General features: G+C 35.0%; 1 protein-coding gene across 17 annotated transcripts in view; it reads right to left on the reverse strand.

Moving 5' to 3' along the window:
• The window catches only part of LOC139969007 (rap guanine nucleotide exchange factor 2-like), a 98,429-nt gene that overhangs the window by 16,437 nt on the left and 54,157 nt on the right, over positions 1 to 27,835 (reverse strand). For 12 of the 17 annotated variants that reach the window (XM_071973682.1, XM_071973676.1, XM_071973675.1 and 9 more), the window contains 20 exons: positions 27,699 to 27,771; positions 26,817 to 26,953; positions 25,543 to 25,628; positions 24,405 to 24,523; positions 21,910 to 22,010; positions 21,413 to 21,577; positions 19,890 to 19,997; positions 19,515 to 19,586; positions 18,230 to 18,361; positions 16,696 to 16,804; positions 13,865 to 13,960; positions 10,822 to 11,077; positions 10,477 to 10,705; positions 9,200 to 9,433; positions 8,548 to 8,727; positions 7,240 to 7,339; positions 6,535 to 6,746; positions 6,051 to 6,197; positions 5,133 to 5,252; positions 2,050 to 2,076 (listed from right to left, as the gene is read on the reverse strand). In XM_071973682.1, coding sequence (XP_071829783.1) covers positions 2,050 to 2,076; positions 5,133 to 5,252; positions 6,051 to 6,197; positions 6,535 to 6,746; positions 7,240 to 7,339; positions 8,548 to 8,727; positions 9,200 to 9,433; positions 10,477 to 10,705; positions 10,822 to 11,077; positions 13,865 to 13,960; positions 16,696 to 16,804; positions 18,230 to 18,361; positions 19,515 to 19,586; positions 19,890 to 19,997; positions 21,413 to 21,577; positions 21,910 to 22,010; positions 24,405 to 24,523; positions 25,543 to 25,628; positions 26,817 to 26,953; positions 27,699 to 27,771 — 2,703 coding nt within the window. Of the gene's footprint in view, positions 1 to 2,049; positions 2,077 to 5,132; positions 5,253 to 6,050; positions 6,198 to 6,534; positions 6,747 to 7,239; positions 7,340 to 8,547; positions 8,728 to 9,199; positions 9,434 to 10,476; positions 10,706 to 10,821; positions 11,078 to 13,864; positions 13,961 to 15,965; positions 16,050 to 16,695; positions 16,805 to 18,229; positions 18,362 to 19,514; positions 19,587 to 19,889; positions 19,998 to 21,412; positions 21,578 to 21,909; positions 22,011 to 24,404; positions 24,524 to 25,542; positions 25,629 to 26,816; positions 26,954 to 27,698; positions 27,772 to 27,835 lie in introns of all 17 variants that reach the window. The other 5 variants (XM_071973684.1, XM_071973687.1, XM_071973677.1 and 2 more) reach the window with 4 other exon arrangements.

Raw genomic sequence — 27,835 nt, forward strand, 5'->3', positions numbered from 1 at the left:
TTCTCAATTTCATAACAAAATATCAATTCAGGTCTGATCAAATATGTGCTTTCCTGTACACCATGTCCTTGCACAAAATGTCATGCTGAAACCCAAAGCTTATTACTGGCCACTCCCTATTACTAAGCAGATTTTCAGAGATTGAAGTCTGCTAGCCTTAAACAAAAATTGACTTGAAAACTTGAAAACAAAATTATCCAGCTACAGTGCTTTCAAAGTTTTTACAGGTTTCCCCTAACTGACCTCAAATGACCTTGGACCTTCACAGAGAATTACTGGGCTCTTCTACTCAATATACAAAGTCATATGCCAATATGATATCTGACAAAACTGCCTATCTTATGTCATATATAAATTTTCCAGAGTGTAACTTCTGCTGAACCCAAATGATGTACCCTCCACCAAAAACAATAGGCTTGAACACATAATAGAGGAGCCATAGCCATATATACCAGCTACTGCAGTTTTATATCTGGAAATATCTTATTTACATAGTGCTTAAGTTTTGCCACCTGGTGACATTAATGAACTCTGACCTATATTAAGTTGTATACAAACTATGCAATACACAAGGCTATCATACCATGCATATATATGAACTCCTTTCATGTTCTGGATCTGTAGATAGCACTTTTGATATATTCATATTTTGCCCTCTGCTGACCCCAAATGACCTTTGACCTCCACCACAAACAATAGGGTTTACTGAATAAATTACAGGAAATCCTTGAGCCAAATATAAACATAAGTGATCTTCCTTGAGATATCATGCTTTCAAGATTTTCATGGGAAACACTACAGATCGTCTACTCACCAACTGCAAGCTACACACCAACTTTGAACTTCCTGCAACTTCTACTTCAGCTATTTCGTGAGCAATGTTTTCAGACTTTGACCCATGCTCAAATGACCTTTGACCATTACCAACAACAATCCTAAACCAATTCTTCCTAAGGGGAACCTCCATACCAAATACGAAATGTACCGCATTTATCCTCCTTAAGTTACATACACATACACACACATATGCCATCACCATCAGATAGATTCCATGTGCCTTCTGCAAAATATCAAAAATTGTTTTGTTTACTAAAAGCAATCTCAGCAAGATGTAAATAACTTTAAGATCAACATTTGGATTTTCTACTTTTGTACTTATGCCTTTGTCTTGTCATGTTTAGACTTGTATATCCCAAAGAAGCTTATTTTTGTTGGCAAATTGTCCATCATTTACAACAACAAAAAGGGGGTGGGGAGGAGGTTCAGAAAATAAGTTCACTCTTTCTTTAAATAAGAGGCACATTATCACCAAGCCATTTAAAACAACACAGCAAATAAGATGCATGACTGATGAAAAAGCGTAACATTAGAAAAAAAACTGATAGGTACATGAATTATAACTGCATGTCTCTATATACCTTGGGTACTGCAGGGAGGAATTGATAGGTACATGAATAATATCTGCATGTCTCTATACCTTGGGTACTGCAAGGAGGAAATGATATGGTGACACATATAATAGGTTCCCTTCATGCTTTGCTCTACACCAGGCACTACATGTGCATTTCATGCATACTTGTTAAGCCACAGCAAATACCCTACCACATTTTATGATGTATGATATTCTATTAAAAAAAGTATCAAATGAACTCATACATCAATGCTACTTTTGATCTGCTTTTTCATCTCTCCTTATAGAAGGAACTATCATAACACATTTTAACAATGCTCCAGCATCTGCTACAAAACATCCGATCTCTCTGAAAAAAGTCTTGTGTAGTTGAAGGCTTGCAGGAATAAACAATGCACCAACCTCAATTTTCTCTCAACTCTAAATTTAGCCAAATCAATTTGTATGACCTTTGTAGACATAACAAAAAAGTTAATCCTTATCCCAAACTGTTGACCACCAAAATTGTTTACTGTGTAAAAGACATGATTAAACAATAGTGTCCATAGTTAGTAGCCAACCAAACAGGGGATGTTAGTAGCTAGTCATAATTGGGTTGTTTTGCAGACAGCTTTGTAAACTTTCTTTCCAAAACTCACTTGCAAACAGGCCTTTCGGGGTTGTAACTTTTTTGAGAAGAGAAAAGACAAAAGCAATAGCAAAGCAAAAAATAAAAATAAAACAACAAAAATAAACCAACAAAAGCTTGGCAACCACAAATTAAGAATAGAACAAACAGTGAACTCTGTATCAGCTATTGCATCAATGGATGCAATTTAATTGCCACATTATAATGGAGAATGCTGCATCTTAGTAGAGACCTAGTAATGGTCTTATCACCTGGACAGTACTAAGTAAGTTAGTAACTAAGCATCAATATATATGAGTTCTCCTTGCTCTAATACCTTCTGCCAAATCAACTGTTCAGACTTCAAAGATAACCAATTGTTATCTTTAGTGTAGTGTAGTGTGGTTTTTATTGAAGCAGCCATATTGGCAAAACAATCAAACTGGTGAGTTATTCCTATACTATGGGTGTGTCAGAAATGCACATCTCTGAATATTTAGGAGAGCCTTCCCTTTAAGAGATCTTTGATTTGCTCTCTAAAATGAAGACCAAAAGTATACATGAAGACCATGGTAAGGAGTCACACTTGGTCCGTGACAGAGAGGGATTAGTTTTCAGTCAAGCAGAACTTATCATTGGTGGGATGTTCTCCACCTCTTCCAGATGATTCCGGAGTATGCAAAGCCATTGACAGACTTAAATCTGATTAGGACAACAATAGATCTATGACATCGCAAACTATCAGCACAGCACCTGTGCTAACATGTATAATACACGATATAGTACAGCACTGTTCTACAGTAGTATTGCCATGACCAATGCCATACTACTGTAGTGCAGCACTGTACTACAGTAGTATTGCCATGACCAATGCCATACTACTGTAGTACAGCACTGTACTACAGTAGTATTTCAATGACCAATGTAATACTACTGTAGTACAGCACTGTACTACAGTAGTATTTCAATGACCAATGTAATACTACTGTAGTACAGCACTGTACTACAGTAGTATTTCAATGACCAATGTAATACTACTGTAGTACAGCACTGTACTACAGTAGTACTGCAATGACCAATGCAATCAAAGCATCATCTCGAATCAGGGCAAACTAATTATGAAACATTTTGTGTGTGTTAATTCTTGCGAAGTGTGCTCATCTTTTACATGTATAATGTGAAATTATTTCAGACAGCAGTGCAGCATGTCACAACCAAAGCAGATGCAAAGCTTGTGCATTGCAACTTTGGTGTCTTGTAATCTTACATCCTCAGAGTAATTTATGTACGGAAGCCTAGAAAGGACATGCACATTGACGACATACACACATTGCAAAATAACAAATCTGAATATTAACATTTGACACTAAGTAATTTTTGTAGAAATCTGAAAATTACCGTTTTGGATACATATTTACATCTTGACAAATTGTTAAAATCTGAAAATCACCATTTAGACAAGTTGTACTAACCTTTCCATGGGATGCACAAGTTTCTTACTTTCAAGTATGTCTTATTCACAGAATTCTTGAGGTAAATTACCTTCTTTTTAAGATGAAACTTATGTAATTCTTTATAATCTATCATGTTTATGTAAAATATGTTGTGTTATTGATGAGAAATTAAACATGAGAAATGCCATATTTTCCACTAGTGGGCTAGTAGTGATAATCATAAATCTCTGAGAATGCATGTCAACCCTGTACTGTAGGGTTGCAATATGTAAGCTGTTTACTTTGAGTGAAAACTATACCTCCAAACCTTGGTTCTACCTTGATATTTCATCCTACACATGAGTATCTGATCAAGTACAAATACTATGTTGAGCTGCAAAATCACATGCCACAGTAACATTAGACTGCTAACAAGGGTTTTGTGAGAGTTCTTATATTGTAACAGAACAATCTTGGCATTTTGCAGTTACTGTGGTGATATGGTTAACTTCCAATTCACTGAATTTCATATTTCAATAGTAAAATCTCAAGACTAGCTGTATTACACAACATTTCAAATTAATAAAACCACAGGAGGTTGTTGCATAAATTGCAGACATTTTGTCTCAGTCTCAACCCAACACTTACTACCAGGAATGTTTTGTAAGATGCTAGCAGTAAAAACTGATGAAGAGGTTTTCTCAAATAATTTGAATTTGTAAAAGTAAATGGTAACAAACTTTGCAGATGGTTTATGTCTGAAATAGTATATGTTAACAAACTTTGCAGATGGCTTATAGTTTTAATAGTATATGTTAACAGACATTGAAGATGGTTTATATTTGTAATAGTATCTGTTAACAAACCTTGCAGATGTTTTATATTTGTAATAGTATATGTTAACAAACTTTGCAGATGTTTTATATTTGTAATAGTATATGTTAACAAACCTTGCAGATGTTTTATATTTGTAATAGTATCTGTTAACAAACTTTGCAGATGTTTTATAGTATATGTTAACAAACCTTGCAGATGTTTTATATTTGTAATAGTATATGTTAACAAACTTTGCAGATGTTTTATAGTATATGTTAACAAACCTTGCAGATGGTTTATATTTGTAATAGTATCAGTTAACAAACCTTGCAGATGGTATATGTTTGTAATATGTCTGAAATAGTATATCTTGAGTGACTACATACTTATTAATTTATGTATGGTGCCAACTGGTAAATATTTAACCAGCCACTCAGCACATTATGGAACAGTAGCCTCCCAGTATTTATTGAAGTAATAAAGCTTCCATTCTGAATATTCTGCTTGTCTGTCTACTATAATTACATTAGAAACCCCCAAAAAATAGTTTGTCTTGTCTAAACATATATTGCTAACCTGCAGGAGCTCGATCAGGCTTGTCACACTCTGACCACACATGGAAGAGTAGCCATTGCTAAACAATTTCTAATTAAACAAAACAATTCACTTTGCCTCCAATTGACCCAAACCTTGAAAAGTTCATCCCATTGGTGCTATAAAAGAAAGTATTCTTATCTAATGGCAGACCCACTAAATTTGGTCACTGGACTATTTATTCTCCCTCTTCCTTTACCCCTTATTATATTCTTATTTCAATAATACAAACATGAAGCTTATGAATTAAATATCAATTATTGTCTTTTACCTCTTCCCACATTTTCTTTGGGTTGAGTGCTGCTGAGATTCTTCTTTCTCTACTCCTCTTCCTCGGTAGAGTTCCTCCTGCTCCGTGACCGCTGTTAGGAACCAGAAGATGTTTAGGATCCTGCAGAACCAAAAGATAAACAATATTCATTATAAAGACCAAGTTTCAACATCCTGTTGAATTAAACTGAAACTGTCAGGAACCTGCACTAAGGATGAACTTGAAATGCTAGGTCGTAAGTCAATCAACTTCAACTAACAATAGAAGCAAAAGCTACGACCATCACCAAAAATAGCTTGTTGCTTTTCATTTCATAAACTTCATTTTTTATTCTTCTTTTCCACTGGATGGAGTTTAGTAAACTTTAAGATGGTTAATGGGAATGGCACACAGTCAGTAAGCTCAATTAGCTTACAATTAGCCTGAACTACAAACATACGTCTGTGCAATATCTAGGATGCATGGGATACTAAGCAAAACCATACCTGCTATACAACTCCGATCTGATCTATATTTGGCATTAATTTGAAAAGTTAAGTTGTTTGTAGGATATTAAGTATTTCATCTAACAGACTAAAAACACAGTTTGTGATCTCAATGTTCCCCATACTTAACCTCTATCTCCTTAATATTATTAACCACAATGAATGTTAACACTTATACGGCTAAGAGAACAGATGTTAGGAATGATAGACAAGAGCTTCTAGATTACATCATTACTAATAGATCTATAGTTACTAAAGCAAATGCCATACAAATTGTTGACGATAACCACATCATTACAACAGGGGGCATAAAACAAAAATAAACAGAATAGGCAATACTCCTTGCTGGTTTTATAGTGAGAAGATACATACACAAATACAGATACTATTACATCACTTTCTTTGCTGTCAGAAAAGAAAACCTTTTACTTACATAAACACCATTGCCCAAGTTATTTATATAACGAACTTCTCTTGCAATCATCCGCAGCTTCTCAAAGTTAATCAGCCCATCAACCTCTGTTTTGTTCCCAAGATGAATGAAGGTTAAATCCTTCTTGACAACAGGAAAGAATGGAAGCTGAAAAAAAATATTACAAGAAGAATCCATGTATGTTGATGAGTCATAGACCTAAACAATATAAAATGCTGGACACCATCTTAATGTTCAGCTTCAGAACAGTGGCAATGTATCAATTAAAACACTCATATAAATACACCTGGAAGACAGCTGTATCTTAAGAATATAATAAGTCATTCAAACTAAAATATACTTCCTTTGATAATATCTCATCACAACAATATTGATCTCCACCATCATTGAGAAGCGCATATTCAATTTTCCAGTCTACTTATACTAATACTGTTTTAGCAAAGAACTAGCTCTAGAACGTTTTTTCCTGAAAGTAAATGCTTACCAACGGTGGTTGAACACTTTCTGCATTCAAGAGATTTCGATACTTGGACATGTTTCGAGACGGATCCAAAAGTTCAGTGAGGTCTTCAAACATCTTGATATATTTACTTGGTACTTTATCCCAGGTGTTTTTGAGACGACTCACTGAGCCCTGGCCTAGTCCACTTATAAGTGAAAACATAGAGTTGAAATTTCGGCAGTCCTTGCAATGTTCTGAAGGAAATATAAATGATTACTTCCAGTTATTTTAACAAACAAGAAACCACCTACTGCCATAATTCTCTTTCTTGTTTTCAATGTGCTACAATCATTAAAGAAAGAGTTAGTATATCATAGTTCTATGAAGAAAGACATTTGTGGTCCACTTTCAACTAATCACCATCAAAGTACCTCTTCATGTTCCATTCACACAAGATTAAAATTTATATTGTTCATGGGAATCAATTGCATTTTTAACTTATATCAATCTTCACAAACATTATGCAACTAGCTTATTAAAAAAAAAAACATGACATGCAAGGATGAATACCAACACCATTTGATTTGACAAATTAAAACTAAAAATATCAAAGTCATTTAAGAGGTCAAATTACTTATTTTCTTATTCATTGTTGTGTGTGACAGGTGCTGACATAATACATTTTGTACTTAAATCTGTAATCTAGTCACATTGGCAAAAACATCAGGACAACTTGATTGAACTTACTTGCAATTTTGATAAAATGTTTTAGCATTTTAGCTCTCTTAACCATGGATGATTCAAGACAGACCTCAGACACTACCCAGAACATCTCCAGATTGACAAGCTAGAACAAAAAAAAAGTAAAAAGTCTGCTGCAATTGTTACTAGACTATCTTTGTGAAAGCAGGAATCAGGGGTTCATTACTTACACACAACCATGGGTGTATCAACAGGAACACATTCCAGTTTTATAGAAATAAATTTGAGACAGAAATAGATATATAAAAGATAAGTGACATTGACATCATCCCCACTTGATAAGTGGGCCTACTTACCAGGGAACTCCTTACCTTCTGGGCAAATAACTTATGCAGCTTCCCATCAAAACTGGTGGTAGGAGCCGGGAACTCACCTAAACTTGCAGGCTACGGTATAGTTGGTGGTAGTTTTTTTTTTTTTGTGAGTTGAGCGCCAGTGGGGCGGGAAATGCATAAGTTATTTGTCCAGGAGGTAAGGAGTTCCCGATGTAAGTTGCAATATTGTTGGGGAACCGTAAATTAAAAACAAGTTTATATCTGGACTATATGTGGCTGTTTCATTAGATCTTATGACTAACTGCAGAAACTCACTACTACATTACTGAACACATTATCTGTGTGTCATGACCAAACTTGTCAAACATGCCAATTGTGCTACAAATCTGCACAAGACAGGTCCTTTAACAGTAGTTAAAAGTAGATGAAAAACTAACAAAACCATAAAAAGAAAATGGTTTGCCGAACTTTGTCACATCACCCTTTCTGTTATATAAACTTTCCCCAGTAACTGACAACACAAAGACAATGCTTGACTTATAGTTGGGCAATGTAGACTCCCAACCTTATAAGAATAGATGATCAGTTCTGGATCAAGTAACAGTGCAAAAGTATTTATGTACTGGAACCAACTTCATGTTTTCATTATACTATCAGTGAATAACCCAAATGGGATATACAGCTTGAAGCATTCTTCCTTTTAGCCACAAAATAACTTCATAAGACCTTTGACCTCTTATACCTATGCACATTCTATTCACACTACCAAAGTTGATAACAATCATCAAATTGTTACTGGATTGGTACAAATTATGTTATAGTTTTACAAAAAAGTCATACAATGTCATTGAAAGTAAGAATCAAAGCCTGAACCTTTGTTTAATGGCAAAGTCAAGAAAAACTTCATGAAAAGATTTTCATAAGACAGGCAAAGTTCTCCTCTCATTCTCATTACTGCTACTTGGAGCAGTTTGAATTATATCTGTGGAAAGTATTGTGCAAAAGATGAGTATCTCACATCTTCAAATTCTTTTAGAGCATCTGAATCCTGTACAGGCCTAGGTAGGTCAAACAAATTATCGATGAAATCTGTGGATTCAATTCGTTGGAAGATCTTGTAATCACGTAAAGAAAGCTGAGTTGCAACTTCTATTGGATCAAGCTGCAGAAATGTAACACTGGATTCCTTTAATAACTCCTGTAGAAAGAAAAGATAAATGATATAATGAGAAATTACAATCAACTACGGGAAACATGCTTACAAAGATCTAATATTATTGCTCAAAAGCATGCCAAATACAATTTTAGCATTTTTAAGCATGCTAAACTGCAATCAATCATTTTGACAGGCAGTCATGGGATTGTCTGTCAGATGCTCCACAGTAAAAAATCAAAACACTACAGGTATGTTAATTGTATAGTATGTTGACAAACTAGAAAATGAGCCTATAAACATAACTTGAATAGAACACATTACCAACAAACATGCAGAGACATATTGGAATCATTCTTTCATTGGTAACAAAATGAAACACTTCAATATTGGCTAAATATTTTCTTTGGTACAATAGTTCATTAGGCTATTTAATTTATTTTATTTATTATTATATATCTGATATTATATATTATTTTATTAATCTGTATGTTTATTAGGTAGAAACTGTACTTACAACTGCGAGTTCATCAGACACAAGAACTTCTGATGACATATTATTCCGTAGGAAGAGTCTACCACTAAGACTCAACTTCTCTGAGATGTTACTTTGATGGTCAGGTAATCTCTTCTGTTTTACCAGACCACCCTGACCAACAGTCACTTCACACAAGCAATACTGGCCAGGTGTGGTGTCTGTTATTCCAAATTCCTGAATTGCTAACATCACAATCTCTCCAGCAGATGTTTCCTAAGTGCAAACAGATAATCAGAAAGCAATAGGCTTGAGATTCCTTGCCATAACACTTTAAAGTCACCAGATTGATAGCTAGAGTAACTACTTAGATGGAACCCAAGTCAGATCCAAAACAGAGAATTTCAGAGAAAAACAGAAAACAGAGAAAAAGTTATTTGCAACACTCAACTGTGGATACCAACCAAATAAATAGCTGATGAGTATTGTGCAATATAATCCCTATATGCCAATGTTTTAGAATAACCAGCATGATTAGTCTTCATGTGTGGAAAAGTCAAATAGATGCAGCACTGTGAAGCCATGGATAGTTTCTTAACCTAATTGCATTAATAAATAAACTCTGCCACCATCTTCTTTACCTGTCACTTAAATCAACTAACCTCACAAATAAATGGACCACCCTGATCACTTTCTTAGATCAGACACACTTCAAAGTGAACATAACAAGTGTCAGTTTTGCTACAGTCCCCCTCCTCCACACCCACTCCCCCATATCAATAAAGTAATGAAACTAATACAAATGAGGTTAAAACAAGATCAGTCATTAAAGAACAGGACAAAAAGATGAAGCAAAGTTGGGACTTGAAAGAATAATGTTTGAGAACAATTCTATCAGGAATCCTCTATTGAAATCTCAAGTTGTTTGCATATGATTAAGGTGGTGATGCAAGCTGAAATGTCTTCTCACATGTAATGTAGGTATAGAGTGAAGACAAATCAACTGTTACTAGGTGAATGCTGGCTGGCAGAGGAGCTAATTGTTGAAGAACACTAGGAATTATGCACATTAAAGGCTACAATATTGAGTCAACAAATCCTGAAATATGTTCAGTACAGCCTATATCTCTAAACTATGGGTATCGTTGTAATGGTATTACGATTGCTTCTGACTGTTATATCAAAAAACATAAAAATATTATCCTTACACATAAAATAGACTGGATTTCCTAGAGTAAGAAATGACAAGAGCATAGAGACAAACATTTGTGATTAGTGTAACTACTGTGCTACACTGTCATCTGTGGGTTCATGCTTACCTTATGGACAAGGAAATATTTGCATGATTGATCTGCCCTGAATATTTTGAGTACATCATCTGGTACATTGCTTTGGTAAGGATAGTTGGCATCGTAGGTTGTGGCGAAGGAAGCTGTTGAGAGGTCAGGGTTGCTGTTACTGAGATATGGACTGGTCCCTAAACTTGCACTTCTGTTGTGACTCTGACTGGATGTAGTAGATGCAGTATCATCCATGTTACGTCCAGAGCTGTGTGAGAAAAAAATAAAATTGCTAAAATGCAAGAGCACATCTGAATGTTACAAACATCTGCTGACAGATCATTCCAAGCTTCATATGAAATGAAACATACAAACAAAACTTACTTGGAACTTCCTTTGTTAGGAAGAATGCTTATTCTGGCCATTGCTTTCTGCAACTTATTTTTATGTCCAAGGGTTCGGTAGCCGCTCTTTTTATCTCCTTTTTTATCTTTTATTTCTGGAGCTGCTTTGTGCATTGAAAGGGCTATGTCTGGTATAGTAAGCCTAGCACGTGGATCTGTTTGTAAAAGTGCGATGTCCTGACTCGTCTGACGTCCCCAGTTCTGACTATCTTGAGAAGCAAGAATATCCCTGAAAGCTGTGAATAAAATAATACCAGCATATCAAACAGACTGTCCACACACACTAACATCAATCATTCCATCTGATCATTATTATTATTATTATTACAATTAAAATGAACATTCAGAAATGCACATTGAATAATTTCTTTTTAAAATTTATATTATCCAAAAATGAAATCAGGATCAAAATAACAATTGTTTCTTATCATGAAAAAAACAGGGAATTTGTTCACCAGGTAATTTGCAAGATGTTACTTAAAAATGGGCTTGTACTTTGAGACACCTTGAATAGCTATCTTTTATGAGCAGTCTAATTCATGGAAGAGACAATAGTTTTAAAGTGGTGACAGTTTCAGAACAGCCATCATAGCTTGATTTATCTATAACTACTACTTCTCTAAATGTTGATGAATCACAAAGCAATTTAACAGCAAGTTCTAACACCATTTCCTGATCTAATGTTAAAATCCTTTTGTTTTAATAATGGAGTCTTATTCACAGGACAAAAGATGTGCTCTTGATCAATTTAGGTTTCAATAGAACATAAAAAAAGCATGAAAATCATTCACAAGTAGTATATTATCTATTAAAATATGAAGATGTGTATGAAAATATGGAATGTGCGACATTTCTTATGGGGAGATAGGTGTAGATAAATGATACTTATATTAAACTTTGCACAAATTGACAACCTCCGAACATGAGCAACATTTCAAATGTACTTGAGTGGAACAACCAAAATGAACAAGAGAAGAGAATAAAAATAAACTGAAAACATGCCACCTTATGCAAAATAAAAATAAATAATAAACAAAAACAGGCAGAACTGCATGATTGAGGCTATACAAATGATACTGAAATATTTCAATGTTGTCTTCACTTGTTGATACTACACAATACAACAAACAATTCATGTTCTCGCATTGAACTGCTGCAGGTGTTTATATGAAAACTAAGTTTACCATGCTAAGGCAGGACCTATTCCCCATAATGAGAGGAATTACATATAAAACCAAAATAACATTTCTCGTTTTTGTTATTTGACCACTGAATGTTTTGAGACATCTACAGTGAATGTCATCATTTGAAGATTTTCACTACAATTTTAAGGTACAAGAGGGCAATCCATGGAGTTGCAGATCTCATCTCCTACATTACTGAAGTGATTTGCTGGGCTACTTCTGAATTCATCACGTTGCTATTTTTGTTAAAAGGCTGGATATTACCTAACCATCAATGTTGTTTCAGGAAAGGCATCAAATTTGGGCCATTTGCACCTCTGACCTGCAATGTCCTTTCAAACTAACTCTCAAAATCCGAAACGGAATATTCTAGTATTTGTTTCAGTGTAGCAGAAAATGTCTAAAAACCAATTGTTAGGATTTTTTACCTTTGACGTCATCAATGTTACATGGTCAGCATACCCACCAAGTTTGAACTTGATTAAACTACTGTGTATAAGTTCGCAACACTTTTTTTTTATCAATTTATGACAAATTTACCTTTGACCTAAACTGACCTTTGTTCTAGATCCTAAACCCAAAATCTGCACTATTTTATAGTTCGTCTCATCATTCACTACATATTGTGTGGTTTAGGGTCTGTTTCCTACATCTGCTAAAATACCAATGTGATAGGTATATTTGACTTGACCTTCCACATCATCAATCACACAGGCACAGGTTACCATGATCAGGCACCTATCCACCAAGTTTGAGCTCACTAAAAAACACTCACTCACACTTCCTCACATTTCTGATGTGGGGTGAAGTACAATAGCCCAATGCACTGGATGAGGCACTGGATACATTTGTTGATTGGTTTCTTTGATTACCCAAAGGCCTATGCAATTGATGAGGAGCTTGATATGTTGATGCGTTGCTTTTATTTAACAATGGCATATGCACTGACTGGGTATGTTTGTTGATGAAATTTAGAGAGTAAACACATATTCTAAGGAAACATGATGTTGTATCTGGTACTCCAAATGAGTTCATTCACTTCTGACGTCCTATTACATTGTATATTCACTCGGCCAATTGATCGTACCCATACAGTTTATTACCTTACCACTACATTTGTGAAAGTTTATTGGGACTAACAATAAACATTTATCTTAAATCATGTAAGATGATTAGTCTGTCTCAGAGATTTGTATTTGTTGAATTCATATATACCAATTGAAATAGAGCAACTATGTCTATTTTATATGAACCTTATCCATGGCCGTAATATTCTCATAATGATTTATTAATGAAAGAATTCATACTTCATTGATGAAGGTGATTGATTTATAAAACAGATAAAGAAAATACATTTTCACATCTAACAACTGCTTCACATACTTTAATTACATCCATTAGTACTTAGGTAATATAAAACTATGCAACAAATATAACAGACTAGGACCCTTGAACACTGACATGACCTTCCGGGAAGGGATAAAGTAATCTAAGGTTTGTCTCAATTTAAACAGCAAGGTGAGTAGCTAAAAGTTATGAGTACTACCAGCTGACAATGTCTATACTAAAGATGAATTCTTTGATCTAGCCATTTGCTATTAATATCATATACTATGACTAACATTCCCAGAGCTAAATCAGATTTCATTATTCCTTGCAGAGAATCCTTCCTCTGAAACAACTTCACCCAGGGAAGTACATAATGAATGCCAAGATGCTCTCTTGACTGTGTTTATGATGGTGACTGTATGCTTTAGCATTGATCATGAAGTTGGAAATGAAGGTATATTGTCTGTGTATTGGATGGTGTTATGAGGGCAAAACAAAATAGGCTGTCACCAGGTTTTCTTGTTAATCCTTTGGAAGACTGCTTCTGGTTTGAGCCAGCAACAAAAGAAAAATACCTTCTCCTTTTATCTTGCAACAAGGTGAAACCTTAAACACAATAATGGAAGCCTTTGGTGAATCAAAAGAGGTGATCCAATTCCCATTTAGTGAAAACAAAATAGGAAACAAAACGTGTCTGTCAACCAAAAATGCCATGCATATTCCAGTGGAAGAGTGCAATGTGAGCCTGAAATCCTTTTCATTGAAGTTCCATTATGGTGACACCTGTTCAAAGATTGCTAAAATGTACTTGTAACTAGATGCCTAAAGGCTGATACCTGGAAATGTAGGTTCATCACTGTAGGAGGTTTGAAATGTTCCCTGGTTCAAATTATACAAAGACTCCAGAGATATAACAGACATGGATGCATGCACACTGGACGTATCCTGCCTGGATAGGATACAGTAATCTAATGGTTGCCTTAGTTTCAGTTTTAAAATAGAAAACAAACCAACTATCAAACAAACATGAAATCAAATAAGTTTGCTTATTATAGAAAAACCATGCTGATTAACTGATTTACTACAAGAAAGAAAGGGAAAAAAGGGGGGATATGATGATGGTTTTGACTGACAAACCCTTGCCTCCACAAGGATCAGGTTAAAGACTTAAACTAAGAAATTGAACCATTTTGTAGAAATTGTCCATTGCTCTTTCCTTACAAAATATGATTACTTCTTTATCAAAAGATGAATTTTTTTGGCTATAATGAAAAAGTAGCAATGCATTTTCTTCAACTAGATTTTAGCCTATTGCAGCTATTTGCCTTTATTGGTATTTTCTTTTCTTTAAACTACAACTGAGTACAAAATACACATAGGCATCAGATGGTTAGTTAGTCTGTCAGGTGAATGCCCCCAAAATACATAAAACTCACTGTTGTTGCATCTTTTCCTTACCGAGGTTTGATAGGTGGTTATAACAGAGGGATACTTCAGCAATCATTTTTCACTTGTTGGACAATATGGAAGGTGTTAGGTTTCAAGTAAACAGTATGTATGTGACGTCATCACATAAGGCTTTAAATGTAACTTTATGCCCGGCCAAACCATATACTCACAACAAAGTTACCTCAACACACTACATTATAATGTTTCTATATACATAAAATTAAAAGTTTTGTCCTTTGCAGTGTACGGTGTATTAATAGTTTATACCTTCTTTAAGAATAACCTCAAAAACATTCAAAACGGAAAAAAAGTGACAATCATTCACAAGTCAAGTGTTTAAATACCTCTTGAAGTTGATTATGTTGTACTTTGAGGCATGATTTTAATTTATCATGATAAAAAAGACTGTTTGTGTGTCATAAGTTAGGGTTTTGCAGAACAGGTATGCATTATTAACACAAGTCAATGTAATATATGTGCCTTTGTTAAGCTGGATTTATTGGTAAAATCCTGGTAGCAAGCACGATGGTATTTATATATACAAAAGTCAGTGGAAAGGTCATGTGATGATCACTTGACCTGTACAGTACATTCTAATTCTAATGAACCATTAATACAACCATTTTACTATGTGAATTAAAATAATCCCAACAAAACTAGTGTTTACTTGAAAGATTACACCTCACAGACTGTAGAACATGCAGAATAATGAAGAGAGTAACAAAACTCTACTAATTCTGGTTCAAACCTCGGTAAGGTGATGGGTGAAACCTCAATGCAAGATACAGATACTCACCAGACAAACTATGTGTGTGAATAATAACTTTTAATGCAACTGAAAGAAGCGATAAAACTAAGATGGCAGTATATTGCCATGAACCTTACGATTATGCAGATTTTAAACAGACTACCAAAACAATGGTGTTCATTCCCAACTATTTTCAGCTTCCCTATGTTACCCTTTGTTTTCATTTGCTACGTTTTCGAAAAGAATGAACTAAAAGAATGCTTTATGTAAAAGAGAAAGTTAAAACACCTCATGACAAAACAGGAAAAAAAAGTAAAAGAACAATGTTTTGTATGCTTTCTAGACTTCATTATCAAAAGAAAATGCAGGATAGTTCATTGTGCTTTTGCGCAGTATAGTAATGTATGAAGGAACCTTTCTGGCGTGATTTTGCCAACTGTTTCTTGTCCCGAACAGCGGAGTTTGACCTCACAAGTCCCATCCTAGCATCTGACAGTCCTTAGAAAACAAACACAAGCTAATACTTCATCTCAGTAATATCTGTCATTAACCTGGAGGGTTTGTCTGAAATATGGCTTAGCAAAGGAACTGTATTATTCTTCAAAGTAGTTAACCTCAAATTAACATCACATTGTCTGTACCTAAACCCTTTCCTGACACCTGTTCATACAGACAAATCTTCAACCAATTATAAATTAAAAATGCCCTGGGAATAACATGGAATGCTCTTCACATAAGTTAATGTAATCAACTGAAGCAGAATGAATGATATTAGTAAACATTTATTAGAATGTATTAATTAGGAATTTTGAAAGAACTTTAAAAGAAAAAGAAAATTTTTCTCTCAGTGCATTTGGATGACAACATTTGTTTGCATTGTCTTCATCATTACAATATTGTACTAACCAAAACTTATTAATTTGGCATAAAAATACATTTGATGGGCCAAATTAGTCAATTGTTCTGAATTGATGTTTTTTTTTTAATTTTAAAAAAGTGATGAAAGTCAATAAAACTAGCACATCAAAATCTTTAAAGGTAATAATATATTGTTGAGTCAGCATTTAAGACAAGATTCCATAAATATTTCAAATTTTCAATTTTTAAAGGGGGAATAGAATATTTTACTATTTAGCATACTTACCCAGAGTATTATATTTGACTGTTATACTAAGATGGGTTGTTCCTTTTAAGATCTCTAATGCCTTCACTTTGGTCATATGCTCAAAGTTATGGCCATTTACATCTAAAATCTGAAATTGAAAAAAAGGGTTTATATTCCAAAGTGAGATCATCATGTGTTGGCTTTTATAATTTGAGAAAAATACATAAGTTAGCATAGTAACTGTAATACTTTTGATACAGGGTGGCATTTACAATATATTTTTCACACAAGCTATGACAACTATTTCTTATCACATAAACCTTGTGTGAAAATGTTTCTTATGAAACAATTTTACTTCCTGCATCCTCTAGAGTTGCTTCCAATTAACAAAGCAATGTATATCCAACATAACGAAACTCAAATTGCCAAAATACTGATGACTGAATCATAATCGGTGAGAGCAGCAACACTGCTGAATTTCAATACTTTGAAACAGTACATTGATGTTGCATTATTAACATTGATGTTGCATGTGTTAACAGTACATTGATGTTGAATGAATTAACAGTACATTGATGTTGCATGTGTTAACAGTACATTATTGTTGTATGTATTAAGGCAACATAGCAACACATGCACATTGTAACTTTTGTGTCTAGAAGTTATTGTTACATACATGCCATCTTTCATATGTAGCGATATATATCGATTTAGCATAGTCCACTTGATTCTCTAAGGCCCACTATATCCTCACCATAAAATAATTCACAATTCATGATATAATGCATTTACAAACTCTGTAGATAACAATAAGCCTGCTCACCATGCTTAATGATTTAACTGTTCTATGGTATTACTCCATGGACAATTATTTTGTGTAATGTTAAGGACTAAAATTTCAACAACTGACCAGTTGCAATCTTAAATTAACACTGATACCATCATCAGTTGTATTGAGAGGAATATACTGTAAATGAGTATCAATATGCTGTGGTGAGGAGAAGCCCTTAAGTGACACACACAACCAGCATTTTAGAGCAACATTTCAAATATTCTGCAAACTTTGACCTTCCTGGCTGATATCCACTGTAAAAAAAAAGTATCCAAATGGCTACTTTTAAGTAAACATTATGCATTGCATATCACAACACACTTTCATAAAATATTATGAATCCATTCAAACGCAGTATAAACAATATCAATGGCAAAACCACATCCCTGTGTGGCGTGACCTAATCTCAATCCGTATTTCATATATTGAGATAAAAACTGGCAATAAATATATTTACAACATCTCCTTTAAAAATTAATTAACCTTGGAAACCTGAACAGTTTATTCGGCAACTTCACTCTGGATAGATAAATCTATTTACATTTGCCAGAAATTAACAGTATAAACTAGACTAATGAAATACGCATCAAAGAGGATGCGGTAATTATTAACTGTTATATTACCATACCATGAAGAGCATCAGTTTGTAAGTATCTTTTTGCCAAACAAGGAATTTATCATTTGTAACAGAAAGTTATCTTCATTAGGGTGTGGACTTTAAAGAATAGGGTACCCACTCACCTGGTCACCTTTACGTAATCCAACCTTCTGTGCTTTGGAACCCTTTTCAACTTTACTGATAAAAATGCTCATCCGTTTCTCCCATCCTCCAACGATGGAGCAAGAAAGTGGAGAGTCCCTATCTGATCGTGCCTGCAGTACATGGATAAAAAGCAATAAGAAGCTTTGTGATCTAGTATTATTAACAGAAATCATGTAAACCATGCCTAGTGGATAAAGGCGATGGCAGTTGAAGCAATGAAAATTGAAAAGATTTCAACCTTGAGTAAAAATGTTGATTTGTAAGCCACCAGATGTGAAAGTTGTAATCCATAAGCCCTTGCGGGTTTCTCCCACATTCGTAGTCACTTAAGTGTTGTAAAAATAACTGACTGATTATTGTTATTTAGTCAACAGGGAATGGTTCATGCAAGTACATTGGCAAGAAGGACCAGGTCATTATCTAACAAAGGAGAAACTTATATGTAAATTAACACCGGGACCCTAACTGGGAAATTATAAACAAACTGGAAAAGAGCAAAGTTTACTGTTAGTGTAACTTTAGATGAGAGATGCATTAAAGCAAGGCAAAACTGCCTCAGAATTTGAACCTGTAATGACTTTAGGCTACAAATAACTTTTGTAAACAATTCCATGAAGTAACCACAGTGGTTAAATTGCAAAATAATTGCCCAAGAGATCTCACAGCAGAAGTCACAACAAAAAACACACTTTGCAGCCAAGCATTACAACATCTGGATAGGTAAATGTACGTCTCAAGACAAACTATGCCATAAGTGAAGCTTGATATCTAGACCTCTAGCATTGCTAGACTGGATTATTAATTACACCAACTGCTCCAAGGTATGACATGGCTTGGATTGCATGTGACAAACAATTCTTGGCAACTTGTCAATATTGCAATAACGTTGGCATGAATCCGCAAATTTTACCCATTCTATGTAAATTTCAAAGCTACCACAAAGTGCATGACCATAAATTTGAGCTTGAAAAAAGTCCCTAAATCCACCAGCAATTTGCTTTCATGGTGTGTGAATGTGATATAAAATGTATAAACAGTTGAACAATCAAATATACTATGAAAGGGATTAATTCCTTCATTTTTAAAATGCTGTTAAAACCACAATGTACTAATCAGTCAAAACACAAAACCTTTATCAGTATGAAACAAGCACAAGGGTTAAAGATGAGGATGGCTTGTTTCTTATTTAAGACAAACATATTACAATATTTACAAAGTCATAGTAAACTTTTGCTACTAATAAGTGAATAATTATGCACTCACCAGAATCATTGTTCTTGGTTTAGCTTTTGCTGCTCCTGCTATGTGAAGCAATCTAAGCTGTGGACCCATTTCCTAAGGGAAGAAAAAAACTTGATGAAGAAATGCAAAAGAGATCAAGACTACCACATTACACATATCTCTTAACCTCCTAGTATTTACCATTAAGACCAAAAGCCAATCTGATCAAGATTTCAATATAATGTAACCTTAATTCAACTGTTACTTGAATGACTTTATACATGCTGCTGTAACCATAAGTCTACTCCACCCCTTCCCTAACACCTCCCATTTATACAAACCAGAACACACATATCTGAGACCCACTTTATTCATCCTTTTCTTACATCAGCTTTACCAAGGAGGAATATGACTCACCTCTCTCTCAAGGTTATCCTCAAACTCTTCCAGAAATTCAATCATGTCGGCATTGTTCTCAAAATCGTTGTAGTAGTTGTTCACCCACAGTAAGACTGACCTTGTGACCTAGGGTGACAAATATCAAATCATTAATGCGTTAAGCTGCAACCTGATCAAAGTTAATAAATATTGCAATGTATCACAACAGTTTATGGAATCCTGGTATGGCAGAGCTAACCAACATTGAAGTCTAAATGGTGTAAGACAACATTCAATCTTACTTGGTTTTCCTGCTTCATTAGGCAATATAATGAATGAATTTCCCAGTGATGATTTGCTGAACTTCTTAATTGCAGCTTCAACCATTGATTTTGGCATGTTGTTGACTTGTTGCACATTAATATCATCAAAATGCTCCACAGAAATTCAAAGTTTAGCCAAGTTAAGACTCTTGGGGTTTAAGGCTTACACAATTCTCACATGATGACCTCAGCTGGCCTTTGATTACCACTAAGACAATAGGGACATTATACTCACTATGGAAAAGATGAACACAAAGTAAAACATTTGCTAACATTCCTTTTCATGAGACGCCATGTTCACAAGGATTTTAGGTGCTGAACACCTTTGACATTAAGTGACCTTTCACCTCCACCATAATGCCCATGCACTCACCATGATCAAGCCACATGCCAAGTATGACATTTGCCAATAGCCCTCTTCTTAAGAGGGTTCTTGCACTCACTATGTGGATCTACTTTCTAAATATGTTCTTAACCTTAGCTTAGTTTGAAGTTATGTTTGTAAGGTATTCAGACTGTCACCTTTGATGACTTTTTACTGCCACACAAAACAAAAGAGGGTTCTTTTTAAAAAAAGATTATCAACACATTGAGTATGAAGCTTATAGCACTACTGGACTGTATTGCCAGACATTTAAACCACTATCTCCCTGTTCAATTGACAACTTAACTGCTATAAGAATTGTGTTTATTATTTGCTTTTTCCAGTGAGTACTCTCAGGAATGACTTACAACCAGAAAGCTTATTGGCATAGCGATTCATAATTTTTATGAGACTAAACAAACAGTAACAATGCACAAAAGATTTTCAAATGTTAACCACTGTTAACTTACTGGAGTGAGGGTATTAAAGCTAACACCCTTGCTCCAGTAGGCATGAATGTAAAAGATTTAACATCTTAGGAAAGAGTAACCTAGATTCTGCTAGCTCAGGATTTTACTGCATGGTACTTTCTTTACATATTAACATGTGACCAAGGAAGGTTCATTCTTGCAAACTGTTGTGGTACATGCCATTAAATTTTACACTTTTATCAATTTATACCTTCTTGTTTGCTTCAAAGATTTGACATAATCTGACTGTTCTTCTGTTTAAGTATTAAATTCTTTTAGATTGTATTTCAACATACTGTGTGCCTTGTGCCTGCTCTTCTTGTTTCTTATATATATCATTGTACCCACATCCTATGATCACTAACATGGTTTCCCAACAGACAGCAGTTGGCCGTCCTTTCTTACCTTGTCTCTCTTGGTCTCATCTTCAAACCACTTTAGCAGACTATCACATATTTTCTGTGGACTAGACATATATGCTCTATATGTCATCAGGAAGTCTTCGACATAGGTTGGATCTACAAGATGTTGGTCAGCCATTAGATGACCAATCATCTTTTCTGGAATGCCCTGAGTACCAACAAAACATAAATCTTAGAGCAGAGAAAACAAAAGTTTAAAACTAAACATTAATTATACTTTCTTTGAAAAATTATGGCATGATTTACCTTTACTAACATAAGTATGTAACAACTTGCACAAATAAGCAAACCACAAATGATTCATCAACAGCTTATGTTTGGTAAGAGAGCATCAGCTGAGCAGAGATAGGCAAATGAGGTACGGTGTTAATACGCAAACGGGATAGGATTCCTAAACTGGCATGTTTTGCATGAATGAACATACATGCAGCTAAGGGATATCTGTAATTCATTGTAGATTGCGGTACTGATTATTTCTACCTTAATAACAATGTAGCCTTGTCGTCTATCATCTACTACTCTGGGTTCCATCACCATGACTGTTTGCCCATCTTCCTTTATCTCTTGTTTGTTCTCCTCTCCTAAAATAAAATTAAAGAAACATATCAGAAATTTAATTCAAAAGACCCAAACAACAAACAATAATGGTGAACGAAAGATATGGTGTGATACACTTAAAGGTTTCCCGCAATCATCACAGTTTGGGTTAGCACAAATTTCCTGCCATTGTAAAAAATACATTATAAAGGCTGCTTTTATGGAATCATAAAGTACTGCATAATTTAACAGCTGATCATCAGGGGATATACAAAATACTTTTAATAGTTATGCGTAGGCTTACCAGGTGAAATGAATGCATTGTGAGCCAGCATAAAATCAGATAAGCCGGCTTATTCCCATTCTCGATTACATTTATAGCGTGAGATTGAGTGTAAAGCCCAGGCTGCAAAGGTGGTGCCACGGCGACCGTACAGCGTCTAGTCTACACGCCATAACTTCTTTGACGCAATTACTAGCAAAATACGCTGATTTACGAACACAAAGTCGGCACAACTGCTAGAATAATACTATTATTTTAGGTTTTCCATTTTATTTGCTTTAAGTTTGGAAACTATGAACGATTTTTTTTACTTGAAGGATTTTTTTACGTAACCCCGCGACAAGTTGTTCCACCCAAAATATTGCTTTTCAGAGAAAAACAATGATTTCCCTGCGCAGTGCATTGACTTTTTAAATGCTGGTAAACGTCGGCTGTATCAAGAAAGTCCTGGTAGAAAATATTACAAATAAGTGTGCGCTACTTGGATGATGTATGCACGTGCCAAAAAGACTCACTGCCTAGCTGTCGATAGCTGCTCGTTTTCTCTGATGGAATCATCTATTACAATTGTGTAACTATATTCTCTGCAAGATCGTGGATTTGCAGCTATGTTTAAGCTCTGTCACGGTCTGTGCTATGAAACGTGTTGAACATTTTTGCCGAACACGTCGTCATACAATTTACAGTAATAACCTAATCCAATCCCCATACTTCAGTCATTAAACTGGTATTTCAACTAACTTTTTGCAACAGTTAAGTTTTAATTACAGTCATGGACAGAAATCTGATGCTATCCTGATCACATTGAATACGCCCTTAAAACTATGCCGTTATTATAAACAGAAGAACAGTGTCTATAAAGTGATACTGAGAATATGTTTAGTACAAAATAGCAAAATATTTCCCTCGAACCTGGTTCGGACGTTTCCCACGGTTTTCCAATGATGCCACTATGCCTGGAGTTAACTTGTTGAAACACGAGTTCAAATTACAGGGCTTATCTGCGGTTTTAATTTTAGCTCTACCTATGCATACTTGAAGCAAGCCCGCGTTCGTGGGAACGGCCTATTAAGGTGAATCTTTACACTAAGTATTAGTTTCATCTTAGCTTTACATTTGATCCTATCATTCATTACAGATTTATAGCTCTGGTGACCTCATATGTCCCTTCCTGTCTATAATCATAAACAATAGATCTCTTGTACTCTTGATTGTTCAACCATATGCTGAGTATGAAGTTCATCCAAGGTTTGCCATCAGGAATCATTATGTTCATATAATAATGAAAAATAAAATCAACTACAAACTTTCATAAGTGCTTAAATTGAACATAATTTTAAGAAGCAGTGTGTGTGCAACAAATAAATACAAAGAAATGTATTCCAATGTTTTACTTCCTGATGAATTTTCGTATGGCGAGAGAATGTCCAAAGTTACTTCAAATATCATCAGGCTTAAAAGGTTTACAGATGTTGACCTCAGCTGACCTTTGGGCTCCAGAAATAACAATAGTGTTATTGTATGCACTACAGTGAATCTCTTCACCAAGTTTGAACTATGAAGTTCCTTAAGTTTAATATTTGAGTAATCATGTTTACAATGTTCTCTGATTTTGTTCTCTATTGACCTACGATGACCTCTTCATAACATTTTAACTTTTTACTTACTATGATGTAGCCACATGCTTAGTAATCGTGTTTTAAAGTATTTCTTTGACCTCCGCTGACCTCAAACAACCTTTGACCACCAAACAATAGGGTTCTTGTACACACTAGGGTGGATCTGCATACTAAATATCAAATTCAGTCATCTGTTCTTTTTCAGTTATCATGTTTACAAGCTGGCATCACAACCCTTACGTGACTGCAGAGGGGGAGGCAGAGGGGGATGGGGATAATGAACTCCAGGTGGAAAAAAGACAATTAGAAGCTAGTAGCATTGAATACCAATGACATGCATTTGTATTTCTTTTAAAATATGAAAAAAAAACTTGTCACTCAGTAAAATCTTGCATAGAACATCTTCTTGGGTACACTATTAGTTTGAGTTGACATAACACAACACCTACTCACTTCAGATTTCGTTGGTAGTTATACTACACACCGAATGAAGAAACCTTCACTGAAGCATACACTGTATGGTACCTTTAATTTACCTTGTGTTAGGATTCGACAGTAGTGTTCCTGTGCAATACACACAAACTGACAATCATCTACTGTAGTCTTCATGACACCCTCATGGAATTGTTTCTCCATAGATGCTCGGACTCCAAAACTGCATCACGAAAATAAGGAAAACGTTCATTATAAAGTCATGAACAGAAATTCTACACAGGTAATTGTGCAGGATTATTGTTTAAGTATTTTTCTTCATAATCATGATAATTCTCCTTGACTACATAAGTCATTGAATGTATGATATTTTGTTGAAAGACGTTCATACATTTGGGAATTGCAGAAACAGCTGTGTGAGAAACCACCTGCTGGCATGCATCCTACAAACATGTCTGCCTATGATATTATCTTCAACTCAAAGTTGCTTTTAGGAAACTGCCTACAATGCCAACAAGTTCAAGCTTGCATGACTGTATAATCTAGAATTGAGCATGACAGTTGCTGATATGCCAAGTGTAGTTCCTTGGTATTATTACGTCATTACTTTCTGTGGCAAAGAGAGGCTTACATGCATTATGCTACAAAAGAATGAAGCAGACATGTAGATAAAATAATGAATGTGATAACATGATCAAATACTGAACACTGACAGAGTGATTAAAAAGATAAAATCATTTATAGGTACTTGCAAGATGTTTCATAGCAACATTATGAATTGATATGGATTACTGTACAATTTGATGGCTCTCAAACTTGTTTATCAGCTATAAGGAAATAACTTTTTAAAGACTTTCTGCTACTCTCTTGTTTTCAAAATAGAATTCCACTAAATAATGTAGAAAGTTCTCCACCGGTCCTACAACACAAGAGCACAATGCAGACAACTGCAAAAGCTATCTTGATGCATCCATTCTATTTGTTGATACTTTCAATGTACTGGTAAGGGAATCAGTTCTTAAAGCCCATTGGTAACTTCACTTTCTTTTAAGACTGTGCAGTTCCAGTAAATGGAGGTAGCACATTACTGAGTTTACTGTAGTGCTGAAGCCTCTTTTCCCGGTTTACAACAGTGTAACATATCAGATACTAATTTGCATTCTGAACTCACAAGAAGATTGCATATCACATCCTAACTCTCAAGACACTTGATTGATAAACAAGACAGAAGCATTGCATTACCTGTCACCAAGATGAAGTTGCTCAATGCTACCATCTGCTTTGGTGATTTCCACATGTCCATTTAAAATCACTGACCATGAATCCAACTAAGTGAAGGAAAATAAATGTTTTGTTTTACTGTTATATACCATAGCAACTTTAAATTTACAATGTGGGTACAGAGAGCAGGAATATCATCTCTCCAGCTGCAGGAAGAAGAGGATGGTGGAGATGGTAATATAGCAGAGTAAGCGTGTTTCCTCAATGGCCTGACAATCATTTGTATGTTGTCAAGAGTCTTCTTCATCTAATTTACCATACAGTTATTAAATGTCATACTAAAATATTTTTTATTCATGGCATGGATATACATATTTATTGTACTGTCTTTTTGAACAGGATTTGGTATCAGGACAAGGTCATTACAATCCAACAACTATGTTTGAGGAAAATCATAAAACCATATTGGTAATTGCTCTTCTGTTGGAAAGCTACACAGAGAATTGATTAATTAAGTAGTTAATTCTGTTGAAAAGTGTTCTCGCAGGTCAGTTTAAAACTTTATAACTTTGTTCTTTACATCCAGTTTAGACTATGCACATTTCAAGAAGGCTGACTTCTGGCTAATTAGCACCACAAAAACCTGTAGTGAGTTCAAACCTGAACTCCTACCTTGTTGATTGTACACAAACTTGCCATCAAGAATTTATACTCGTACATTTTAGACATGAACTGTAGAGGCTTGTACAAAATGTGCTCATACTCATACCAAGGACATTTTACCTTGCACCTTAGTGATGCTTTTGTACCACAAATCTGGTGTCAGGCATCACAATCTAACACATTTAAATTTTTGAAGTGTTTATGTTATGTCACACCATTGATAGGTCTATCACTTCCTCTTGTCGATCATGGCAGCAAATTACATCAATGAACAATTCCTTATTTATTTACTGATAAAGATTGTCTAGCGTCTTGTAAGACTTCCATTTTTTCTTTCTGATTTTATATACATCCTTTTAGCAGATGTGAGTCTTTCAGAGTCTATGGAAAGCAAAGCAGCCTTTGCAAGTGTTGCACACAACTATAAATGTTCCTAAGTTCTGAATGAGTATAATCAATGTTAAAACATGTAGGTCGGCGAGAAATGTGACTCTCTTCTAGACATGTCGTCAAACTAGATGCTCAACCCAATGACTGCAAAGTGTATGTTGCTGGGATCAAGGAAGCGAGATTGACACCTTCTCCTACTCTAGAAATCACACAACCACATCATCAATAATGTATCAACTCACTTCTTCCTTGTCTTTCATGACTATTGTATTAGCATCTGTCACTACGGCAAATACCATGAAGGAGCAGAGGGCCTTCCTGACAGACATTGTCATTGTTGACAATGCTGGTAGGTGGCGCATGAAGTCCAAAAGGATCTCTGTAATAAAAGGAAACAAACTTATGACAGCTACTGAACACAACAACAAATACTTGCTTACACTTGATGTAGAAGAGCTTGCAAATAGGGAAATGTGACTTGAAGAAGAGGATGAACAATAAAAACATTTCTGCAGTGGCTTTTTGCAATGCAAACATATAACAATAACACAACTTCAATGTGACAAAAACATGTCCAAGCCACACACTTATGTCTGTTCCTCATAGACTATTGCAAATTATATATTTTTTATGGGGAAGTAGAAAATCCAGTTGACCTTGAACAATTTCAAAGTTTGGTGATATGTTGATCAAATATCATTCATATTAATACACTGAGAATCCCTCTCAGTTTCAAAGAAATCACCAAGGTAGAATAACCTTAACTGGTGGACCAATTGGAAGCAGGACAAAGTACAAGCCACTTGTACTTCCTGCATATGTGGTTTTTCAACTTTGATTGACAAGTCTGACCGTTAGCTGAAAAATTTCTGATTTGCAAATGGGCAAATGAACAAACCATCAAAGACAGCTTGAAACAATTGACCAGTGGCAACGGAGCTTGGTTTTTTGTTGCAGGACACTGACCTGGTAGCACATTACATTGTTGCAGGACACTGACCTGGTAGCACATTACATTGTTGCAGGACACTGACCTGGTAGCACATTACATTGTTGCAGGACACTGACCTGGTAGCACATTACATTGCATGTCTCACCGTTACTCTGGTTTGAACCACACTCACCTATGTCATCTTCTGTTCTTTCTGATGGTTCTTTCTCCAGACAATCCCTGACAATATCTCGCACATGAAGTGACTGCAAATAATTAAAATATTTTCCGTATGAATTAACTTGCTATGATAAATAAATAAGTATAAAA

This window comes from Apostichopus japonicus, chromosome 6, assembly GCF_037975245.1.
Source record: "Apostichopus japonicus isolate 1M-3 chromosome 6, ASM3797524v1, whole genome shotgun sequence".
Taxonomy (NCBI): domain Eukaryota; kingdom Metazoa; phylum Echinodermata; class Holothuroidea; order Aspidochirotida; family Stichopodidae; genus Apostichopus; species Apostichopus japonicus.